This window comes from Chenopodium album, chromosome 11 (genome assembly GCF_948465745.1).
Source record: "Chenopodium album chromosome 11, dcCheAlbu1.1, whole genome shotgun sequence".
Classification (NCBI taxonomy): domain Eukaryota; kingdom Viridiplantae; phylum Streptophyta; class Magnoliopsida; order Caryophyllales; family Amaranthaceae; genus Chenopodium; species Chenopodium album.
The window spans coordinates 791,560-808,309 of NC_137844.1; the positions used below are offsets into that span (position 1 = coordinate 791,560).

A 16,750-nucleotide genomic window follows, 5' to 3' on the forward strand; every position below is an offset into this window, starting at 1 on the left:
GAATTGCTTCTAGAAGGTTTCGGGCTTCTTTAAAGTGTTCTTTTGATGGAGTACTCTAGAGGGGATGTCTCTAGAATATTTAAGGGTCATCTTGTACATAGTAGGAGCTTCTAGAGTCTTTTATGTATGTACATAAGTGTAGTGTGTTCTAGAATGTTCTAGAGTAGTCTTGGACATTCTAGTTGGGGAAGGATGTAGAACCTCCTTATTGTATGTATGTTCCTTTGGAGGTAGGAACAATCTAGAGAGTTGTAGAGAAGGGTAACCTAGAACCCTCCATTTGAGGAGGTTAGTAATTCTCTAGAAACTTAGTGTAGGAGCTTGGATGCCTATAAATAGGCCATCCCATTCATTTGTTCATTCAGCCAACATCTTCAAGTGTAAAGTTCTCTCAAGTAATCAAAGCTTTTCTTTAAAATCTCTTGTGAGCATCTTTCTTCTCTTACTTAGCCAATCTCATAGCACACTTAGCCTAGCAAAAAAAGGGGAGTTCTAACTAGGAGACTAACAGGTGCTGTCGACTAGTGGACTGCATGCAAGGGGACTTAGGCAAATAAGTTAGTACCTGCCATTCTGCTTACTTCTTTACCCGGATTCACGCTGTATGGAGGATGTTTTCCCAACATAGATTCCATGTTAGTAGGTCTTGCAGCAAGAAAAGGGTCCTTAAGAAGATCATCAATTGTATATTCCATATAGAAACACTTCTCCAAAAAATTCTTAACTTCTTCAGATTTAAGTAGAGCAGGAGTTGCTTTTTCATCATGTGATGTTCTTGCGATAACCTTTAATAAACACTTTGCACCAACTAGTCGTTGGAGCACGCGCGATGCGCGTGCTCCCCCGGCGGCAAGATAAGTAATATTCGTGGTTATGTTCGGGTTTTGTAATATTCGTGGTTGTGTTCGGGTTTTGTGATATTCGTGGTTGTGTCGGGTTTTGCATTAGTAAGGACACACATGAATTTACAAGTCATAACAAGAAGTAGTGATAAAGTTTTTACGGAGAAATATTTATAGAAAAACAATTTTACAAGAACAGGTTTCTAGAATTTGTTAGAATTTAAAGTTTTTTAAAAAATTATATTCTTTTAGATATTATTTCTGAACCCAATATGGTTTCTTATTGAGTAGCTTAATTATTAACAAAAGTCTCGTCTTAAATTGATTATGATAATAAGGAGCGGTAATAAGGAAATACAATTTTAAAGGTTAAAGTTCTGTAAAATGGATTAAATGCAAAGCATATGAAAGAATTGTATATTTCTTTGTTATCAGTCTACATAGTTGGTGTGATCTAAACTTCTTCAAAGCTTGTTTTGTAATTTTACATTTTTTCTTCGAGTTGAATGTTGAATTTAAGTACTATTTTTATCCTCGGAATTTGTTTTCCCTAGGTGAATATACGATCTAATTTAGGCAAAAGTTACTGTATTCTTCCCTTGGCCTTTGTCTCCTTGTTTTTTTTATTTTTTATTTTGTTATAAAATATCTCCTTGCCCTTCTTTTTCTCAACTCCCCCCTCTCTTTCTTTCTCTCTCTTCCCCCCTCTCTCTCTCTCCCTCTCGTATGTGATGAGTGTCATTTTGACATTTATTTTCTAGTCATGTTCCTAGATTTTTATGTTAATTCCTTTAAAATTTAATGTCTTTATTAAGGTTTTTGATATTTTATGACTTATTTCTCCTTTGTGTGTTTTCATACATTATTGAGGTCATTTTGGAAGATAAAAAGATGAACAAAATAAAGGGATTCAATGTCTTTGAAAAGAAATATGATATATGCAAACTTAAGGAAATATTACGTAAGAATCCAACACGTTCTACCTTAAGGTTGAAATCATTTCTTAAATATGTTATCAATCAGATTAATTTTCTATATAAATTACAATATTGATTTTTTATCATATGAAATTGACAATTAATTGACCATCCTTTTCTCCCCCTCCCTCCCACCTTTTCTTTCCTTTCCTATCTTTTGATTTTCAAAATTTATAAAGTTATGCTTTATTTGCATTTCCCCCTTTCTCAATCATTCTCCTCTCTCTTTCCATCTTTTGTTACATTGCACCACTTATGTTTTCCAAATTTTAAAGCCTTTTTAAATTTTTTTTTTTTTTTCAATTTCTAAATCTTTGTCATGCCATTCTTGTGAGTATTGTTTTTTAAAATTTTCAGCTGGCCTAAAAAAGAGATCTTGAGATTTGCAAGCTTATTATTACAGTAATTTCCCTCTTTCTTAAAATATTCAGTTCAGTTCAGCTTCAATAATTTCAGTTCAGCTTAACCAGTCAATCAGAACAGGCCCTAACCATGATTGACTAAAAATTGAAAAGTTTATTATTAATCATTTTTGCATAAGCCAAAATTTATCTTGTTTGTAGAAACAAGGCTTTTGTCCCCCAAAATCTCAATGTACTATATGACCCCCTTTGCCATTCCCCCTCCCTAAACTTTAGGGATCACTTATCTACAAGAGGCAGAAAACACTCAAAGCAGAGTAAAGTGTAAGATTTCAAATCTTAACCATCTCAATTGTCATTTAATGTGAGCCGCAAGGCAAAAATTATACATGAATTTCAGAATCAATGAACAAATTTCTATACGTTGTTTCTCTAAACGAGAGTTACAACAGATGAATCAGACATTTTTCAGGTTATAATGTTATATGTACAAATGTAGCACTGATAATTGTCAATACATAAAGGGAACAATTGCATAGCGGTTGCTTGGATAGTTGTCAAATTTGCGTTTATACCACCGGTGTGTCTCTGCTGCTGCAAACACAAGATTAGCTATCTACCACAAACCATTGGATTAGACCATCTCAGCTATTACAAATATAGAAACCAAGTAAAATGTCAATTGCTTTTCTATATGCATTTCATTCAAGGTAGGAGGAATTACCACAAATGCAAACATTAACCACACTGTCAGATCAAGCCTCCGCTAGCAACCACAAGGCCGACATACATAACCTTCATGATAAATCAACCAAGAGTTACCAAGGAGAACACATGAAACATTGCAAATCTCACTTTAGTGCCTTTTTTTGGGGAGTGGGGTGGAGGGGGTTGATGGAGGAGAAGAAGCATTACAATCTCAGCAAGATAATGAGGAGACGAGGCAACTTCGAACCAGTCACCATGAGGGATTCGATATTCGTTATCTTGTTCCTTCACTTCTCGAAGATTTCCCTGATATATTATTAGCAATTTCACATTAGTATAACACTAATCATCTTCAACAAAGCTTGTAAACCAAACACAAGACAACTAATAGTTTAATAAGCAGAATTAAGGGTAAATGGCCAAATGGGTTATTAATAGCATGGAAAATAATCCAATAAATAGACTGTCCTCTAATCACTAAAGCCTGAGAGCCAAGATGTCAGAAATCCCTATACTACAGCCTACATAATTGACCCCATAGAAATTAATCAAATTATCATAAGGCTCCCAGAAGACACATGGAGACCTGTGACGAAACTCACTAACTGTATCTTCAAATTTACGATGGAATAAGCACCATGACATTGGAAGAGAGAAGCATACATGAATCAACAAATTAACTAAGCTAAGACAATTCTGAATGATTATGATCTAGTATGCAGAGGACTAATGTTGTTACTATTTTTTTTCCTACTTATTTAGCTAGGGAAAGACTTGCTAGTTGTCATTAGAACAAATAGCATATATCCAGCAAATTACTGTAATAATAAGCTTGCAAATCTCAAGATCTCTTTTTCAGGCCAGCTGAAAATTTTAAAAAACAATACTCACAAGATCAGAGAATCATCAAATAACCTCTCAAGCTTCTTCAATGGAGAGGAAAGTCCAGGAGTTGCTTCAGTGGAGGGTTGGAGGAAGCTCAGAAGAGAAAGGAGAGAGAGAATTGTACCTAGAGATCAACAATTCAACCACGAATCAGACAATTCATCCCAAAAGAACGATAAATCACTCAAATTCAGCCCAAAAAGCGAAAGCCAAAAAACAGAAACAAATCGATCAAATAAACCCCAAAATAATCGAAAACCAATCAAACAAATAAAGACAAAAAATCAAAAACAAATCGATCAAATAAACCCCAAAATAATCGAAAACCAATCGACCAAATAAAGCCAAAAAATCGAAAACAAATCGATCAAATAAACCTCAATAAAAACGAAGCAATTTTGCACAAATACACCCACAAAGATTCAACCCAAAAAATTCGAATACACATTGAACATATCGAAAACGACAGGAACATATATGCAAAAATCCATGACAATCAAACAATCAAACCCAAAAATTTGAAACTAAATCAAGAGAGAGAAACAAGATCGTATTTGCGACGGCTTCCTTCCGGCCAACACATCCATTAGTGTGGTTTTTCCAGCACCAGTTACACCTACTAATGCCGTCAATACCCCAGGTCTAAAAGCACCACTCTCGTCGCATAGTAATTGTAGACGTTTCATTTCCTAATGGCAAGATAAACAATTATTACGCTAAGCTACATGCTTCATAAAAGAAAAAAAGTAAGAAAATATAACTTTACTAAATGAATACAATCTATCAAATACTTGTTAGAAAGATTTACTTACAGATGGTGTATCAACGTAGTAATTGATATGATTGAATGTTAGTGAAAGAGGTTGGAAAGGCAAAACTATTCCTTGTTTAAGTGTAGCAATAGTTGAATTAGTAGTATTGTTTGATTGCTTAAGGTATCCATCTCAATGCCCTTATTATGTTCCTTATTTCCTAAGGATGTCTTCATGTTCTTTTCGGTCTCATCATCATCTTGAACTATAGTTTTCGAATCATTGAATGCTGAAAACCAAGTAACAAATAAGATTAAGCAGTTAATCATAGAGTTGTCAAAATTAATTATGAACTTCAAACAAAAAGATTAAGTGTGATCAAGTGATCTTACGATTTAAGTATGTTAATGCCACGATATATAAGATGTTGAAGACAACAACATACCCCAAAAGAGCACCAATACCAATCCAATACAAATATTCTTCTTTAAAGTAGCCTTTTGATGCAAGGATTACTCTACCGATAGTTGGTTCGTTTATTCTAGGATCCGTATTAGGCTGCATTGATACACAGCATGGTTAATACTACTCTGATAGTGTATTTAGTTGAGCACAAAAAATTACTACTCCGTAAAATCTCCATATCTATAACTAACAATTTATCGAAATTGAGAAGGGAGGGAAACATTCAAGAGGGGAAGAGAGCGCGCTTACAATGCTCCATCTTTTGTCAAGAAATTCGTTAAGAACCAAAGCAGGTTGCCCATACATCATAGGAGAAATATAGTAGCCCCATATCATCCAAGGAGCAACATCATCTATAAAAGCGCAATACATGAATGATATGAATGTTCATCTTATTAGATATTAAAATTCAACATTTTGTGTGACGCATAGGATAATTAAAAGATAGGATAGCAAAAGAAATGTGTAATATTCTAATACTTATCAAACACTATATATTGAAAGGTATTGTAAAGATCTTCTAATAACTACGCCTGCATTAACACCGCACCCACGCACCACCACTGCCAACCTTCCAAAACCACCTCTAACCACGCACCACCACTGCCAACATCCAACCCAAAACCACCTCTACCTACGCACCACCACCGCCAATCTTAACCCAAACAACCAGAAACTAAACCAAAATACAAAATTTAAATCAAAATTAACAATAACAACCCCACAAAATTACCCACTAAAAACAAACCAGAAAATCAAACCACAAAATCAAACCCAAAATCAAAATTAGCAAAAATCAAAACGAAAATAAAACTGAAATTTAACAAAAATAAAATTGAAATTTAACAAAAACAAAACCCAAAAATTAACAAAAAAGCAAAACAAAAATTAAACCCAAAACGAACATAAATTAAAAAAATTATCAAACATTCGAATATGAAAATTAAAAAATAAATAAATAAATAAACCAAATTCGAAAAAAATCAAACAAGAAAAAAATATAAAAACAAAAACATACCTCAAACCTCGAATGAACTTTGAATTTCACCTCGAATTTGGATTATAAGGCCAAATTCAACCATGAAAAGTCTAGATCTAGCCTTTTCATGGTCGAATTTGACCCTAAAAACCATTAACTTGTTTAAGCATGAGCTTGTGACGGTGGGGATCGTGGCGGTGCAGTGGGCTCGTGCTTGTGACGGTGGTTGTAATGGAGGTGACGGTTGAAGGTTGGTGTCGGTGACGGAATTCACAAAGCTTCGTAGTGCGATTTTAACCTAGAGATCAACAATTCAATCACGAATCAGACAATTCATCCCAAAAGAACGATTAATCACTCAAATTCAACCCAAAAAACGAAAGCCAAAAAACAGAAACAAATCGATCAAATAAACCCCAAAATAATCGAAAACCAATCGAACAAATAAAGACAAAAAATCAAAAACAAATCGATCAAATGAACCCCAAAATAATCGAAAACCAATCGACCAAATAAAGCCCAAAAATCGAAAACAAATCGATCAAATAAACCTCAATAAAAACGAAGCAATTTCGCACAAATACACCCACAAAGATTCAACCCAAAAAATTCGAATACACATTGAACATATCGGAACGATGGTCTTGAGCGAGGTACTGCATTTGCATTTCTCTCTCTCTAGGTTTCTCTCTCCTTGCTTAATCAAATGCTCTGAGTCTCTGACCCTTTCCTTCTAAGATGAAAGAGAAAGGGAAGTCGGTGTAGAATTAGGGGGCAAACTCTCAATTACAGCTATCACAGAAGGCAATTGATTAAGCAAGGGCAATTTGGGCAATTCATTAATTATAAGGGCATCTATGTAATAGCACCAGAAATTACTATTCATAAGCTACAGTAGCTACTTTTGCATTTTTATAATGGTTATGGAAGTATAATTCATTCTTACCCGATTTTGTAAGATGATCAATTTTTACACCACAGTTGAGCATAATCATAACCAAATCACATAGCTTGATGTTTGTTCCGAAGATACCCGAAACGAGTATTTTACACACATTAAGCACGCTTGGAAGGATGTCGTGATTCAAGAGGTATTGCAATGCAACTAAAATTTGACGAGCCCAAAGCCTAATTTCAGCATCAATTTCTTAGACTTTGTATTTTTCAGTATACTCTCCAAGATTCCCACAATATCTTTCTGTGATTAAATGGAAGAATCGAAACTCTGAGTCGTCGTCATCATCACCATCACCATCACCATCACCATCAAACCAATGGGCGTAAACATTTAACTGCTCATCAAGTATCTTTGCTCCATCGCTCAATCCATGAAGAAAGCCACGGTCTGATAATATTCGTCCAAGCGATCTCAATTTCGTTAAACCGATCGTATCCCAAGTACATTTCAGAGTTTCCGCCCCGGTTAATAGTAGTACTGTACCTTATGTACTGGCCTCCCTTATAGCCATTAATGAGTAAAGAAAATGAACTAAAGTAGTTTAATAAAAAAGAGTTAAAAAGAATATGAACTAAGAATTGAACCAAAGAATTAAAGAAAGAAGATCAACTATGAAGTTGAACCAAAAAACAGTTAAGGAAGAAGTGAAGTGATTGTTTTTTTTATTTTTTATTTATTGTTAATGGGTTAGGAAGGGTATTTATAAGTGGAGTTGCTAGATTATGTGTCTTCCAACTCAGATAATTAGTTAAGTGACTTAAACCGGATTTTTTTTTTATTTTTTTGGAAATAATTAGTTAAATTTTGCAAGGTATATAATATCGCTGCCTATCTAGTAGCAAGATGGGGTATGAGTAGTAATTTGGAGTATATATGTACGAAGTATGATTTAGTTACCTATTGCTTAGGGCTTAGGCGAATATTAATTTAAGTTTATAAAATACCCAATTAAATGTACGTCGTGTATAGACTTGTAGCGGCTAATGGCTATTGAGTAAAGTACTCTATAGCTAACACCAAATAGTTGTACAAAAGTTACATACCACTTTGTAATTGACTAATAATGTAATTTTTCTCACCATTATTTTCATAATAAAATTGATTTTTTTTTTTTCGAGAAAATTTGACTATATTAACTGCAATAGCTTCATTCTAAAGGTTGATAGGGTGTATCATAAAGTGAATAACGGTTGGATAGAGTGTCATAAATAACTTAATACTAAAACAGACACCGGGAGTGACACGTGTCACATCCTGGTGCTGTTTTTTCCCTCCAAAACTCCCCTTCCCTTTTTAACCTTTTTTTTTTTGTTAATATTTGATTATATAATAATATCATTCTAAATCTTTTATATTATCTTTGTGACAAATATATATTCCTTTTTATTTGGTGTTCATAATTATTCTATTTACGGTTACCTAAATAATTATTTCAACTTCTTTTTAATTATCTTTTAAATGGAGAATTATTATATTTTGCCAAAAAAGTAATAATAAATTGACTCATATAATAGATGTTATAGAAATTACTTTAAAACATCACTTATTTTTTTTTTCAAAATACCTCAGCTAGCTAATATTTTATTTTAATTTCAATTTAATATAACTATATATTTAAGTTAATTACAATTTTGTTTCTGAAATTTTACTATTATACGTACATATTATCACAAATTAAGGATTTATAGAGTATAGTATAGGCGTATAGCTATAAAATAAAAGTTATGTTTGACAAATGATTTTTTAGATATAAAAGGGGATATTGTATTTGTAATTTTGTGTATGTTTGCACTTTTACTAATAGTTTTAGTGGAGATTTTAGTTTGTTTTATTGATTTTAGATGTTTATTAAAAATGTATTTATTAATAAGTATTTACTAATATGACCACTAGACCTAATCAAACCAAGTCTCGCTTGAAAAATTCTTAGGTTTGTGCAGCCTAAAAAATCCATTTTTAGATAATTTTTTGCTTTGCCTATTAATAATGATTATGACATTATAATTTCTATATATTTGATTTGTATGTTTTATCAAATTTTATTTGTTGGATATAATTAATATTCTTACAAAAGTTAGACTTATCGTGCATGACACGAGCCTTAAGCTAGTATACTCTAATACTAACCAAAAAAAAAAAAAGTAAAAAGGCAATAAAACTATTTAAAATTATTATTTTTTTTAAAAAAAAATAAAGGTTCTATTTTTACTTTCAACGGTCAATTCCCCTGGTTGATAGATAAATGAAATTGAAAACGATGATATACAAGTGAAGGTTGAAGAAACGCATGGAATATAGAATATGTGACCAAATTAGTCAAAGATACTTTCAATTTCAATTGAGTATAAAAATATTGATTGTATTTTTCTTTTTTTTGAAGAAATATATTGATTGTATTTGTATATCCAAGAAAGTGACAATTTGCTTGTTTCTTCTTAGAGGTTAGGTTCATATTAAAAACTACGAGTAGTCATTTTCTACTTTGAAGGGAATTTATGATTTAAAGAGTACTCCATAATTTCATATAGACTATTCCATATAAGCATGTTTCCTCAATTGGCTTGCGAACTGCCGTTGAATCGTTGATGTATTTTCTCTAACACATATTTATCTAGAAATAACTTCACGAGGAAATTTTAAATTGACTATAAAACAATATTAACTTTTTTTTTATATTTATGTAAAAATATATGTATTGATTGATAATCCTTATTATATTGACCGAGCAATCACTATAACACTAACAAAGTAACTTTATAGCACTGACCGACTAATTCTAATAATATTAATGAAAAACTCTCATGATGACTGATCGTACAGTGTAGCCAATGATCACAGGCCAACTATAAAAAATAGTTTTGGAATTTTCTAACATGAATTAGATAATTCAATATACTTGTATAAAAAACAAAAATTACTAAAGACAGTGTACATCCTCACACCACGAGGAGAGTCCACTTTTTAGTTTCTCTCTCCTCCAATAAAACTTGAAAGTTCCCTCGATTCCCCAGATTTCATTTCCCCCGAATTTTCTTTCTAACTATGGCGTCCCAATTTCGAAACGTTTCTCCTCCATTACTAACGTTTTTTCGATTCATGGTTTTGCACCAGTCCCTTTTTTTCCCTCCATTTTCTCTCTCCTCCCACCTCTAATGGCGGTTGTTGCTGCTCCTCTTCCTAGTACTACTACTACTAACTCCTTGTTTGCTTTACTTGCAAGCTTCTTTTTGATGCGGGTTTCTTCTTCTTCTCAGATCCAAACACTGCTTTAGTTCTTCCCCCTTTTACTTTCTCTCTCTTCATTTCTTCTTTGTGTCGGCGGCGATGAAGCGATTTCCACTGATTCCCGGTAATTCAATTTGGTTTTGTTTGTTTTGGGTTTAATTTGATTTCTTTATTATTGGGAATTTTGTTGTTGTGGTTTGTCTTTTAGTTTTGATTTGTTAAATATTATTTTATGTTAGATTTTGTTTGTTGTTTAGCTGAAATTTGCTGTCGGTGACTTTGTGAAATGTTGGGAATTTTGCAGGAATTTGTTGTTTTTTGTATGATTTTAGCTGTTTTTAGGGGTTTGGAATTTAGGGTTTTGTCTGGAATTAAGATTGAGTGCCTCATTATTCTTCAATTAGTAGTTCTTGATCAATTATGGATGATTTTGAGGTTTTATTTGAATCTTATTTTCGGAATTAGAGGATGAATTAGGTTTCAATTCTTGGTTATTGTATTTTTAGTGAGGTATGAAATGTTGAACAAATTGATGAAGAAATAATGAATAATTAGGAATTGGGAGCTAGAGGTGGTTTGTTGATTTAGTTTATGATGTTTCTGGGATCCTTCCTCCGAGTCTTGTAGTTAGATACATTTAGTTGTTCGTTCATCGGATTATTGGTGGAAGTTTGTTTAGTGAATCGTGTTCCGAGTGGAAGGCTACTATTGGTTTTGTTTCTGACGTGTTGGACATAAATGGTGGTGGCTTAGATTGGAAAGTTGAAAATTTTGGTATTCTGTTGCTTTTCCTCTCTACATATTAGTGACGGCCTGTTTATATATTCACAATAGATTGGTTCGGCCAAGAACCGTTGATGAATATTGTGTATGTGTACAATGAGAGAGATAGAGCTAAAATACAAATTTGGTGTGTGAACACTGAATAAAATTGGGTATGTTTGGGGTTCTATCCTATATGAAATTATGAAGATTTGTTGCTTGAAGCCTTTGATGTTGTATAAGCCTGGGTTTCGAAGTATGAAGTCTGATGTCTTTTATGATGTTATATTGTTATGTGCTATGTTTTTTAAATTGGGCAGAGTTTGATCAGTGAGTACATTCAGGAGAGAGAAGGCAATAGCTTAAGGTTTATTTTGTATCATCATAAGTATGATAATTTTGTTTTTTTTAGTTGAATTGAGTAAATCAAGCTACTATTCTGTATTTGTTTGCCAGGCCGTAAAAGTAATTATATTCAGTTGCCAGTTCTCACAGAGTATAAAGTTAATGCTGATATAAGATTATCTGCTTAACAAGCCTTGTACTACGTATTTTGCTAGTTTGACATTTAAGGTATGTAGTTGACACTAAAAAAGACAGCTAACCATAGCAACATGAGGTTTGCGGTATTCGTTTTACTAGTATTAAAAAATAATGTATTGTTTGGTCTCACATCTCTCACTAGCTGGACTCATTAGATGTTCATGCATCCTTGTTTTTGGATACACAAATCTTGACAAGTTTCTATAAAAAAAAATGCAATCATTTAACTAGTTAACTGCACTTAAAAATACTATCCTGATCTGAAAATTTTAGTTGCTAATCCCTTACGTTTTAAAGAAATTATATCAAGTGGTAACCCCTTGCCTTTTAGTTTCCGTATCTTAGGGATGCCCTTACAGCATTTGCCTCTATAATTCTAATGGTTCTAGTTTGTTTCATGCTCTTTGTTGACATATCCTCCATTGGATTCTGTCATTCAAAAATTGTTTTTATTCTTTTTTTTTTTGTTAAAAAGTTGTCTTATTTTGTTTTTGACCACTGCAGGTATTCCAAGTAAGCTTTTGATATGGCTTCTGGTATCATATTGTACAGCATTCCATATTGATGCGGAATCCTATGAATCTCCATTACAGTCATCATTAGTATTAGCAGCTAAAAGACCTTTAACAGCGCCCATTCTTGCTGCGAATGCCAATACACCACTTGTTGGACAGAAGGAAAAGTCACAATACATGAGGCGGAATCTCGCATCAGCACCAGTTCAGGCTTCACATGAGCCACTAAAAGCAATTAGTGATCCTCCTGCCGGTTCTAGATTGCCTAATTTGGCTAAGAATAATAATGGATCAGTACCACCAGCTGAAGGCCTAATGCCATCTCTCGCTCCAGAAGTTTCAAGTAAGAGTACTTGTCATTAGAAGCTTATGTACACTGTTAGCATCTTGTTCTTGAAAAGAGGAAAAAGATTTCCTCTGCACCTAGCACCAATGAGGTGCATCCAATTGCAAAACAAAGTGCATTGTCTTCATGAGGTGCACAAAGATATGTGGGAAGATTCCTTATTCATTTACCTTTTCTGTTCCGTAGTAGTCTGCATGTTTCTCGACTCATACTCTATATTATTATCTCTTGTTCCTTCCCTTTTCTCATTGCTTCTTGCCACTTCACTCAGTGCTCTATGTTTCTTATGCAATTTGCGTCCATTAGGGTTGATTTCTTGCCTACGCGCTTCACATGCTGACACCAATCTACCTTGTGCATTATAGCTTGACTAGGACTGTGATAGTATATGGTTTATTATGCATATGTGCATTTAATCTAACTCGTGTGTTGTACGTATAACTAGCAAAATAGTATTAAAATTCAGTTCCCTCCGTTGGTTTATTAATTATTTCATCTGTTGTGACTTTGGTGTGTATTCTTACATTTCAGGTTGCTGTAAACCTGATATGGTGCAGAAACGAGAGACTCCCAGCTGCCACTGTGTTTATCCAATTAAGGTTGATCTTCTGCTTTTCAATGTGTCACAAAATCCAAATTGGAGTCTTTTCCTTGATGGATTCTCTTCTGCACTTGGCCTCCGTGCTCCTCAGATGCAAATGAATAATTTTTATTGGGTTACCCTGACAAGCTTGAATATTTCACTGGACATTACTCCACATACTGGGATCAGTTTCTCAGCTGGTGCCGCATCTGCTATAAACTCCTCACTTGTGTTGCATAAGGTGTCCATACCTGAAATAGTAGGTGTGGGTGATTACAAACTTCTAAATGTGACCTGGTATCAGCCTCCTGCTCCATCACCAGGTAATTATACAGCGAATACTTCTTTTTTTAGGCTCTGTATATGTTGAGTTGGATTTTTCCGCTTGTGCATTACATTTTGTTGTTTCTTATTGTTTATTTGTTATTCTGCACTTTTATTTGGGAAAATCTAGATGATTGCTTGTAACTCAGAAACTATTTGAGCAGCAGTCGATTTTATTTCTTGCCTGACTTAGCATATAGGATTTCCTTGTTCTGCATATGTAACTTCTGGAGTATATTACGAGTTATAACACTAGTCTTTCTCTTAATTACAGCCCCATTATCTGCTGCATCACCTATGAAAACACCAGATCATCAGGCTTCAGCTTCTACAACATCAGAGGCTTCTAATAACAAGAACTCAAGCTTGGTTCTTGTCCTTAGTATTGGGGCTGGAGTTTTGATCATTGTTGTAATATTTGTGCTAGTTATGTGCTCTTGTTCATCCCGTAAGAAGCCAAAACCATTAATGAAAGATCCAGGTATGAGTATCAAGCTCAACGCTAGCTCTATCTACATTAATATCTTTTCAATTCATAGTACTTTGATATGCTATTTTAAAGATTTAAAGCAATGTTAAGCACCTTGGCCCATGGGTCTGTTTATCTTGTCTGCTGAAGCTCACACTAATCTCCATTGCTATTTTGTATTATATTATACTACCTCCGTTTTTTTTAGTTGACACGTTTTGACTTTTAGCACTATTCACACACTCCCCTTTGACCATGTTTTGAGCTTTATACGTAATGAAAAATATAGTCATGTGGGATCTTGTTAGATTCATGATAAATATTTTCAAAATATCAACTTTTCATAATTTTTGCTTATCGGTAATTAAAGATATGAATGGATGAAGTTGTGCATTGGCAAACGTGGCTAAAGAAACGTGTCAAGTTAAAAGAAACGAAGGAAGTAAATAATTAATTAATTGTTCATAATTATATAGTTTAATGCAGCTGGTATATGTTATTCCTTCCACCACCTATTATTTTCCTTTCTTATCTGTTTCAATCAGGTATGGTATTTATTGATATTTGATAACTTTTTTCTATAGAGAATCTGGGATCAAGGCCAAGGACTTCAGATGGAGGCACAGCAGGAGGATCTCTTGCTCACCCTAGCAGTACACGATTTTTGACTTATGAAGAACTGAAAAAGGCAACTAATGATTTTGAAAAATCCAGCATACTTGGAGAGGGTGGGTTTGGCAAAGTTTTCAAAGGTGTTTTGAGTGATGGCACAGCTGTTGCAATCAAGAAGCTTACAAATGGTGGGCCTCAAGGCGATAAGGAGTTCCTTGTTGAGGTTGATATGCTTAGCAGGTTGCATCATCGCAACCTTGTGAAACTTGTGGGCTACTATAGCAGCCGTGAAGCCTCTCAAAATCTGCTTTGTTATGAGCTTGTTCCTAATGGAAGTCTGGAGGCATGGCTTCATGGTTGGTTTGATAAAACTCTTTGATAGCTTTAAATTTAAGTTAGACCTGATCAAACTTAGCCTGGCCCAATTTTGGGCAGATTTTTCAGTCTGAAATTGGGGTCGGCCCGAAATTTTATTTGTTTTGGGCTGGTTTGGGAATGTGTTTTTATGCATTTTTAGTTGTTTTTTTGGCCCGGCCTGAAAATGGTCTGAAAAGCCTGCACGGCCCGGCTATTTTGGGCACAATAATTCCGACCCAAAGCCTGACCTGACCCAGCCCAAGAAGTGGGTTGTTTTTTTGGCCTCGACCCGGCCCGCCTAATGATATATGAAGAGCTTTGTGTCTATATTATGTGTTCTTTTAGATCATATAATATAATTGTGCTGCCCTCTATTACAGGTCCTTTGGGGGTAAATTGTCCCTTGGATTGGGACGCGAGAATGAAGATTGCACTTGATGCTGCTAGAGGACTTGCATACTTGCATGAAGACTCACAGCCATGTGTCATCCACAGAGACTTCAAGGCATCAAATATACTACTTGAAAATAACTTCAATGCTAAGGTTGCCGATTTTGGCTTGGCCAAACAGGCGCCTGAAGGCAGGCAGACTTATTTGTCTACTCGAGTCATGGGAACATTTGGGTCAGCCCCCATCTTTTTTCTTGCAGTTACCATAATAATTCCTCATGTAAGATTGTAGTTTCTGAAATGCATTTGATTGATGCCAACAGGTATGTAGCCCCTGAATATGCCATGACCGGTCATTTACTTGTTAAAAGTGATGTCTATAGCTATGGTGTGGTCCTTCTTGAGTTGCTGACTGGTAGAAAACCTGTAGATATGTCACAGCCAGCTGGCCAGGAGAACCTTGTTACCTGGGTTAGTTATATTTTTCATGTGCTTCTCCCTCTCTCTCTTGGGTGAGGGTGCTCTGAATAAATTCGTGACTGTTGGTATTTACAAAAAATTTATTGTTCTGCACTTTTACAGGCAAGGCCAATTTTGAGAGATAAGGATCGTTTAGAAGAGCTTGTGGATCCGAAGCTTCAGGGAATTTACCCCAAGGAAGATTTTTTACGGGTTTGCACAATTGCAGCTGCTTGTGTTGCTCCTGAAGCAAATCAACGGCCCACGATGGGCGAGGTGGTGCAATCTCTTAAAATGGTACAACGGGTTACTGAGTATCAAGACGCTGCCACTGGATCTGCTAACATGCGACCAAACCTTAGACAGTCTTCTACTACCTTTGAATCCGATGGGACTTCCTCAATCTTCTCATCAGGTCCTTACTCTGGTTTGAGTACCTTCGATGAAAACATATCTCGAACTGCTGTTTTCTCTGAGGATCTTCATGAAGGCAGATGAAAAAGATGGTGGTAGTTGAATTTTACAGTCCACCCACTTGCTTACTCAGGGAGAAAGCAAAGAATCGGCTCATGTTAGTCAGCTTTGCAGGGTTCTATGCATTTCAAGGCTGAAGTGGGTAATCAGTGAGGTTTAGTTAGCAGGAAATCAAAATTCTCATCTTCTATGGACAATTATTGTGATATTCCCGATTGAGGCGGTGAGGCTGTGGTGTTGCTGGCCTGCTGCATCTCTGTGATAAAATGTATATATTGCTAATTGCTTATGGTTCGATCGGGTTCTTTCATTATCCTTCAAGGGCCTACAAGATTTATGAGTTAAGGTCATTCCTTTTTTTACTCACCTGATTCATCCTCCTCTTTTATGGGATTACCTTCTTTTACCCTGTTTGTTAAAATACAAAATCCCTGTACATTCAACGTCAATTGTCAGAGTTCATTAATATAGTCAAATGTGCAGCCTGCTGTTTTCTTCTTGGATTACTAGAAAGTTCTTAGCAGAATTTTTTTGTGCCTTTTCCACTTGATTATTTTCAGGTTATAGTATGAATCTGTAAACATTTTTTCTGAAAATTTTTTTACAAAATTATTTTGCGTATTGTATTGCAAGAATGACAGATATGTTGTGCATTTGAGTACAATGACTGAATGACCATAATAGCCGTATATCTATATTGAGTTATCCGTATTATCCTCAATTTTAATAAACCTTTCCTCTCGCCTACTCAGTGAACCAAATT

The 16,750-nt window shown here is 34.6% G+C and overlaps 1 protein-coding gene across 1 annotated transcript; it reads left to right on the plus strand.

Annotated features, from left to right (window-relative positions):
- Positions 1-9,845: 9,845 nt before the first annotated feature.
- LOC145567077 (uncharacterized) lies at positions 9,846-16,490 on the plus strand. Its single transcript, XM_081626307.1, has 8 exons — positions 9,846-10,277; positions 11,963-12,316; positions 12,851-13,225; positions 13,501-13,707; positions 14,280-14,663; positions 15,045-15,288; positions 15,378-15,525; positions 15,637-16,490. The coding sequence occupies exons 1-8, from the start codon at positions 10,253-10,255 to the stop codon at positions 16,009-16,011; spliced, it is 2,112 nt and encodes a 703-aa protein (XP_081482433.1). The 5' UTR covers positions 9,846-10,252; the 3' UTR covers positions 16,012-16,490.
- The last annotated feature ends 260 nt before the right edge of the window (positions 16,491-16,750 follow it).